This window comes from Chaetomium globosum, genomic scaffold (genome assembly GCF_000143365.1).
Source record: "Chaetomium globosum CBS 148.51 scaffold_4 genomic scaffold, whole genome shotgun sequence".
NCBI lineage: Eukaryota > Fungi > Ascomycota > Sordariomycetes > Sordariales > Chaetomiaceae > Chaetomium > Chaetomium globosum.
In genome coordinates, this window is record NT_165979.1 from 1,424,655 (window position 1) to 1,433,365 (window position 8,711).

Genomic DNA, 8,711 nt, shown 5'->3' on the forward strand with positions numbered 1-8,711 from the left:
CATGATGACGAAGGAGGGAGAACAATTTGGGACAACTCGGATGCAGACACCGACTCGGTAGAGGTCGGGACTTTACTAGACTTCTAGTTTAGTCGAGTAGTAGAATGATACCTGGCGTTATGGGACAGGTATCTTTGGTTGGTTTAGATGATTCTTTCGTTGCGTTTTACTTTTGACAGGAGCTTATCCCAACGACAGAAGATCGGTCATGGACCAGTACTGAATTTCTTCATGCCAATTGATGATTCCTACTGACTACTGTGACATCTAAACCGCGAGTTTACTGGCCAAATCCACTTGCATATCTCTTGTGCAGGCTCCTTTGTGGTGGATGGAAGAAACCTCATGTGTGGCTGGTCACCACCAAAGAATGGCATTCCGGACCCTCACGGAAGCATCACTTAGCCGCATACGTTGTTAACCACTTTGTCGCATACACCCTCGCGACTAATGAAGTACAGAACTTGCCCTAACTTATCTTCTCTTGCTCTCCCACAAAGATGCCAATCCCAAACACAAAGGCGAACATCCAAAACTGCACACCCACCCACAACATCACCAGCCATTACCTCAACCACACACACCACACTTGCTGAAATAGAAGCAACCCGCAGCGAAGATGAAGATGTATGCATAACTTTACCCAACCCCTTCCGCGATTTACTAACCGTCCTCGCGCTTGCAGGACCTCGTGCTGGCCCTTCTCCCTCCTCCGCTGGTGGAAGAACGACGCCAAACCCTCAACGCAGGGCGAGCAAACACCCACAACCAACCCCTCGCAGCCCGCCCACCACGCCCCCGCCACAATAACCAACCAGTCCGACCACCCCCGCCGCGACGAGCACTATTCCCAGAACAACAACCCCCCGGCCTCGCACCACCAGCCCTCCCCCCACGCGGCCACCCCTCTCCGCACACCCAACACCTCTCGCCCCATCAGCCACCCCACCCCAGACCAGCCCTACCACCAGCACCACCGGCGCTCCCTGCTGCCGGCCTCACCCGCCCCATCCTCGCACGCCGCCGCCCACCCCCGCCGCCCCAGCGACCAACCCGAACCCCTCCACCACGGCGGCGGCATTCGCCACCCGGAACTTACCGGACCCCCGAGGAGGCCATTTCCAGAAGCCGCCCCCCCGCGGAGGCGGCGATGGTGGCGCGCGTGGCCCCGCGGCCCCGGGTAGGCGAAGCGAGGCGCGTTTGGACGGCCGGGAATCCGGACGAGGGCGCGATACGCAGCGGAGGGCGTAGCGGTGCGCGACTTTGAGCCGGGGGCTGTGAAGCCCGTGCGGACGGTCGGGAATCCGGACGAGGTGCGGGTACGCCGCGGAGGGAGTTGCGGTGCGTGACTTTGAGCCAAGGGCTGTGAAGGAGGTGACGGGGGAGTGTGGAGGCGGAGAGGGAGCCGGAAGCTCCGGGCGGGAGCGAGGATGAGGATGGGAGCGAGGACGAGGATGGGAGTGGTGTTGGCGGTATTGGTACCGTTGAGGTGACTGGCGACGAGGGTGATGATGCGCGAACGCCGGAGGAGCGAGGGAAGCTCAACTGAAGGATGGGGATGAGATGCTGACGTGCGACGAGTGGATCAGGGAGATTAGCTCGTGAAGAAACGAGGCCGGGACGGGATACCGGATGAAAGCGCGGTGGCTGTCCGGCTGAAGATGATGCAAAGCTGGATGGGATCTCAGTGGGGAGACGAGAGGGGTCACTGTGGTGTATCTTGAATCTAGATGCCAGCATGCGGACCAAAAGATCCGTCCGATACTACATCAAGACCGCCAACTGATCTCACCGAGATTTGCAGAATACGCAAAAGAGGAAGTCAACTACGCGTCATGGACATCCCAGTTGAACACGTAGAACTACGGTGTGGTGAACTCGTCCTGAAATTGTTGAGTCTCGTACCTTGCATTGCTTGCCAAGATGCTCCGTGTGGAGAGTGGTATTTGGACAAGTCAACACAATAGAAAAGGCGGGAAACTGGGAGAACTTTGGACCAGTACCCGACGAAGTAATCTGTATTTGATTCGACATCCGAGACTGCCAGTGGAAGTGGAAAGAGCCGGGACTTGAATTGAGGAATGAATTGGGCAAGTGGCCCCGGCCCAGCCATGCAGTCGAGAGGATCGAGCGACTGAACGACAGGGATTCCCAGCAATTAGATCTGACCGCTAATAGTGTAAAATGCGGTTTAAAAAAGAGGATAACTAGTCGTACAGATCTGTATCCTGGCAGCGGTTCAAACTCAAAATGTAAGTTTACCCCTGATTGTTTTGGTTTTGCCGTTTCGGGACCCAACTTTCGTGGGCTCGGCAATGATCCGACAACGGCAGGGACCTGGTTGTCTGAGACCGAGATGGCGATTCGCTGGTCTGCTTTCTCCACCTGAGCGTTCTGGCCCAAGCTTTCGCTGGGCATCGCGCCATCCACGCGTTAGGCTTTTGATTCACCGCCGAGCCTCTCGGCTCGATCGCTGCCCGACCCCGGCCCGCCTCCATTCCCACCCACCTTTTCCACCAGTCTCCATTTCCGCTCCCCGGTTTGTTGGCAGCTTTCCCACTTTCGACAGACCCCACGGTTGCGCTCCAAGATCGACCACGATCGGAGCTTGCGCTCGCTGCCAACCCCGTACATTTGTGTTCTTTCTCTTCTTGTACAATCCTTTTATTTTGCCTTTTCCGGCCGTGTTTACACCCTGAGTGACATAGACACCCTCGTACACAATATTTCCCTCCCCGTGGTGCTGCTGTGTCGCTGTGCTGCTGTCCTCCGCCCTCGCCCAAGATTCTCGATCCAAGCTCCGTTTGTTTATGCCCAGCACACCAGACCGGGAAATCGCCGTCACAACTGTTGTGCCCCTCAAGCTGCAGCCACGACCATCGATCGTTTTCTTTTGCATGCGGCCTGTCGCAACCCAGCCACAAACCCTGCAGTGTTCCCGAGAGAACGCGCACCAGCCGCTTCCGCCTGTTTACACTGGTCGGGGACTTGTTCCGTTTATACCTGCCTCGACGCCGATCTGCGCCGCTCGCTTTGCCCCCCTACCCCGCCACTTCTCTCGCGCGACCCGGCCACACGACGCACACCACGAAGGGCCCGCGACACCATAATCGCGAATCGCATCGCTGCCACCCTCTGTCGCAATGACCACGGCCAATTGAAGCGACCATGGTTCGTGTCACGGAGGAGCTGGTGCTCTCGCCAGAGCATGTCACTCTCTACTACGCGAGCGACCCGCTGCTTGGCCAACTCCCCGTCCTCATCTTCTACGGCCCCTCCACCACCGCAAACTACACCCACAACAGCTCCCGAATCCAGATTCACATCTACAGCGCGGCCGGCTATGTGTCCTTTCCCCGCATCACCGTTTCTCCGAGCTCGCCCTTTTACAGCGTCGTCGCCCACCTCCCGCGCGAGTTCCAGGGCGATGAAGTTTGCAGGGGGCTTGCCTTTGGTCTCCGCAGATATTTTGCCGAGCTGCCCGAGGTCGTCAAAAACCATCTCAAGAACCAGTACCCGGTCACACGCGCCCGGCGCCCCGGGTCCGCACCGGCCCTGTTCGGCGAGCAGCATGCGGCCGACCTAGCCAAGGCCGCCGTCCAGGCAGGGAACACGGCCGAGGTTATTGAGATTCTCGAATATGCGCTACGGACACAGCACATGAGTGGAATCGACGTGGACCTAGTCCTGCCGCCGGGGTCGATCGTTCCCCTAGAAAACGCCGACTTCGAGGACGTGCCGGACGACGACGACGATGATATCCTAGACCCGACTCTGCGTCAGTACGGCGGGTACGCTCCGTTGGTGAAGCTGTTCGGTGAGCCGGTCTTTTTACCAACCTCAAAGCTACGGCGAGCGCCGTCGAGGCCGACTTCGTTGAATCGCACCAAGTCCTTTTCCAAGAACCAAAAGGTGGAGCTGCGTATGAAGATGGGCGAGCTGGTCGACACCGAGGAGCGTTACGTGCTCAAGCTTAATGAGCTTGTCAATAATATTGCCAACGACTTTCGAGTAAAAGCCAAAGAGCGCCCCTCCGAGAGCATCAGCCCATGCGAAGAGGATCTGGAGAAGCTGTTCCCCAAATCAGCCGATAGCATTCTCGAGAACAACTCGGCCTTTATGCAGGAACTCCGGCGGATCATGGACGAAACCGAGGAGGAAGCCGTCAAAGACATGGACACCCCGTTCCCCATCACTAGGTTGGGTGGTTCCAACAAGGCCAAGGATCCAAGTGGTGCCGTTGCCATGGCCAAGGTGTTCCTCGAGTGGTTCCCCAAGTTTACCGACTGCTATCAGGATTACATTCGCGCCAGCCAGAATTTCCCCCAGCTCCTCAATTCTTTCCTCGATAACCAGTCAAGCTTTCGTCAGCGGGTCGTCCAAACGGGCGAGCAGACCATCCGCTCGCTGCTGATCGAGCCGGTACAACGACTACCCCGATACAGCCTCTTCATTGACCAGATCGTCGCCTGCCTTCCTATCACCCACCCGGCATTACAACTCCTCCTTCGCGCGAGAGATATAATCACAAACATCTGCTCCATGGACGATCCCCTTCCAGAGAAGCCCCACGTCACAAATCGCCTTCGCGCTATGGTAGAACACTGGCCAGCGGACCTTGAGCCCCAGGGCCGGTTGATCCTGGCTGTCGACTACCTCGAGCTTGCGGCACCTTTTGACTTTGTTTCGCAGAGCCAGGAGCTCTCGGACAGGCCAGGTGTCTTGCTTTTATTTTCTGACTGCATCGCCATCCTCCAAAAACGGACAAACTCGGGCCTCACAGGCCGTGACTTCTTGCGCGAGATTGACAAACCGTCTCCGGCGGGTCTGCTGGCATCTATGACTAATGCCGCCGGTGGACCAGGAATGTGGGAATTTGCCTTTGGTGGTTGGCATAACCTGGCCGATGTCCGCTTCACCGAGTCCTCCGATGGCCGGCTGGTCTGGATGACATCGACTCAAGAGATGAAAGGCGCCCCTGCCGGCGAGCATTTTACCAGCAAGGCCATCACTTCTCGGTGCTTCCTTCTCCAAGATCATTACGAGGGCAGAGCGAGCAAATGGAGCGACGACATTGTCAAAGCCCGCATCGAAGGCCGGTTTGCCGAGAAGGAGAGGGAAGATCCTACTTGGACGCTCCGCACAGTGAGGATGCAAGACAACAATTTTGGGTTGCATGCTGCCGTCTTCCAAGAGGGCGCTCAGCAGCTCATCGAAGGTCGCAGAGAACCCGCCCCTATCCGCATTGTTTTGGACAACGACAAAGGTACCAAGGGGGCGCCTGTCGGCCATTACGGCGTCGAGGTCGTGTTTGAGGCGAGGACCGGCGACATGCGGCGCATCTCGATGAATACATTGGGCTTGAACGGGAAGAAGTTTACTGATGACGTGGCGCTGGAAGATTTCCTACCGACCCTCTCGCGCAGGATTGTTCAGCTACTTAGCGCGCAGTTCAGCGTCTCTAACTTGAGGCTCGTCCCCGCCCTGGTGTCGTACTACACCAAGATTTTGCGTTCGATCAACATCACAACCAAGGTAGAGAGGAACAGCCGGTCGTTTCTCTCCTCCTCGCCAGTCAAAATGCTTTCAAACCTACTGGTTGGGAGCAACGCCTCGTCGAGCACGACCTCCCTCGAGAACGTGGGCAGCAGTGGGTCGAGACACAAGAGGACCCGCTCCAACAGTCACAGGGACGTGGCAGTCGTAATATCCGGGTCGATCAAGGACAGAGACTTACCACGACTCACCGTGGAAGAAGAAGAGGAGCCGCCAGAGAACCCGCTGGTTCGCCTCGAGCAAACCTTCACCGGATACGTGGCCAACATGCAAGCGCGCAAGGGTTACTTCATTGGTCGCACCCTACTCAACAGATCCATGGCCGACGAGCTCCAGGTGAACGATCTCTACAACCGCCTCATCGAATTCCCCTACGACTTGGATGCAGCTTCAGAGCTGGGGACAGAAGTCATCTTTGCGGCGTTTGAGAAGTTTATCCGCATCGCTTGGCGTGAGCAGATCGGGCCCGTGATGACTATGCATCATCTCGAGGCTCTCCAAGTGCGAGCGTCCAAGAAGGTGGTGGGTGACTTTGCCGACTTTGTTCGCTTCCTGTTCAGCGATATGGCCCCTCAGAACCGCCGGGCATTCACCGCCCTCATGAAGTTGCTCGCAGATCTCCTCGAAGGCTGCAGCAATGACGGGGATAGGGGGGCGTTGACACTAGCATTCGCAGAGATGCTGGTCGACGACGCGAATCCGTCGGATTACATCAACCTTCTCGACCGCCTCGTCGAGGATTGCGACCGCATCTTCGAGAAGGCGGATGCTCCAGACCCCACTGGTTTACTGAGCGGCTTCAATAACGGGTACAACGGTTATAACGGTTTTCCCTATGAGGTTTTGATCGCTAGCAACCGGAGCCAAAAGTCGATCTCAGGATCGATGACTTCAAATACCTCGTCACTCCGGAGGAAGTTCGGGTTCGATACGCTCTTGCGGCAGAATAGCAAGACGGAGACCGACCGGCCGTCCATGTGGCGCACGCTGAGCAAGCACAGCAAGACCCAGAGCTTGGAGAGCGCGACCATGACGATAGCCAGCAGGTCAAAATCGGTAGATCTGGGCGCCAACTACACAATACCCAACCGGCTCCGCCGCCCGGGATCCCGGGACCGACCTCCAGTTGCCGGCGCCTTCGATGATATCGGACACCGCCCTCTGAGTTCTCACCGACTCGAAACCATCGGCGAGCCAGAAGTACCCGAGTTGGTCGAGACCAAGTCTCTCAAGAAGAAGCGCCGAAGCTCGCTCTCGGACCTTAAGTCCTTAATGTCGTCAACAAGTCTGGAAGATGACCCGGCGCTCATGCCTTTGAGCGTCAACCAACAGCAGACGTCGGAGAAGTTCAACTCGGTCCCTCAGCCAGAATCGCCCTCCAAGACCCCGAGCAGCCCTCAGTCCCACACACAATCCTTCCGCTCGTCGAAGCAAAAGGAAAACGACGTAGACTCGTTCCAGTCACCCACCGAATCCCCAGACGAAAGCGAGAAACCGGCCACGCGGAGACCGCGTGCTAGAACCATCACGATCTCGCAAATACCGACCCTCAAAGCGCCACCCTCGCGCATCCCCGGTCCTCCCCCGCTAGAATCGCCCACCCGCCCATCCAGCAGCCCCGGAAAAGCGTCGGGTACCGGCCAGAAGCTTCGCCTCCAATCCCCGCAAAAGCTGCGCGAGCGTTTACAAACCGAGAAGAAGGCCGTCGACGAGGTCGACGCGTCCCTAAGAAGCGAGCTATCCCGCATCTCGGAGGACATGGCGCGCGTTAACTCGGCCCTCCCTCGCTCTGCCACGGCCGACCTCCGCAAACTCTCCACCGCCGTCAAGGCGCTCGAGGACCACGTGCCGCAAGTGCTGCAGGAGCTCGAGGACCGCCACGCGCTCATGCAGCGCGACTTCGAGGCCACGCTCCGGTCGTCCGAGGCCAAGGTGAAGGCCATCGACCAGCTGTACAAGGAAGCGACGGCGGAAAATGAGCTGCTGTACGAGAAGTTCAACTCGGAGCTGGGCAAGATTGTCAAGGCGCTCAAGGGCAAGGGCCGCGAGGATAAGGAGGAGCTTGTTGCGAGGCTGAAGGAGTCGAGCGACGAGGCGGCGAGGGCCAAGAAGGAGAATGCGCGCCTGAGGAGGGAGATGGTCAGCTTGAGGATGCTACTGAAGGGGGCGACGAGCACGGCGAATGCTGGGAGCAGTGGTGGCGCGGGCAGTGGTGGGGAGGGGAATTAGGTGATCGTTGGGGTGCTTGGGTGGGGATTGTTTGGCTGGATTCGTTGGCCGCGCACCGTGGGCGAGCTTGGTTTTGAGGCGTTGATGGGTTGGATTTGGTTGGTTCGGTTAGTGTGGTCATTGTGTTGGTGGGGTCCCGGCTGGGTTTGTGTTTGGATTATGGCCGCTGTTCAGGGATGGCGCGGCCGGTGTATGGTATCGTTGATGTTCAGTCTTTGATGATCATTCGATGTTTGAGCATGCATAGCCGCAGCAAGAATGCTGACATGGTTCAAATACTTTCGTGGGTCTTTTTTGTCTTGGGTATCATGATCAACGCCGTAAAAGCCAAACCAGCAGCATCATAATTCAGAAAGGTTGCGTCAGCTCCTGACTTTGATCAGGCCCCTCCGCCATCCTCATCAACACCTCCTTCGCCTTGCTCTCTTCAACCCAGCACTCGAAGAACAACGGCCCTGCCTCCACCGCCCTAATCGGCCGTGTCCGCACGCCACCGATATCCTCCCCAGCCACCTCCCGCCCTTTCCCTTTGGGCTGCAGGTTTGGCTCAGACGGTATCCACGCCTGCGGATGCTATCATTCCTGTCAGTGAACCACGATTCTTCGAGAATAGAACAGGGCCAACTCCGGAACAGTAAAAAGAGACACATAGACATACCCCAATCGGCGCCCTCCCCTCCTCCCCCAACTCCACCGCCACCGTAAACGAACACCCCGATCCCGCCGCCCCATTCCCATTCCCATCACCCCCGAACCCCACCCCCACCTCCTTGATGCCCAAAAAGATTCTCTAACAGCGACATCCCCTCCGCCACCCCCGCCATCCGTCTCAGCGCCACGAGCAGCTGCTCGTACAGATCAGGCCGCGCCAGCCCCAGGTAGCGCACGTCCGCGCCCTGGTGCCCCTCGCGTGCCTCCTCCGACCG

The 8,711-nt window shown here is 57.9% G+C and overlaps 1 protein-coding gene across 1 annotated transcript; it reads left to right on the forward strand.

Moving 5' to 3' along the window:
* Nucleotides 1–3,168: 3,168 nt before the first annotated feature.
* CHGG_04164 (uncharacterized protein) lies at nt 3,169–7,785 on the forward strand (the record flags this gene model as incomplete). Its single annotated transcript, XM_001223377.1, has 1 exon — nt 3,169–7,785. One exon carries the CDS (start codon nt 3,169–3,171, stop codon nt 7,783–7,785), a length of 4,617 nt encoding a protein of 1,538 aa, XP_001223378.1.
* Nucleotides 7,786–8,711: the final 926 nt, after the last annotated feature.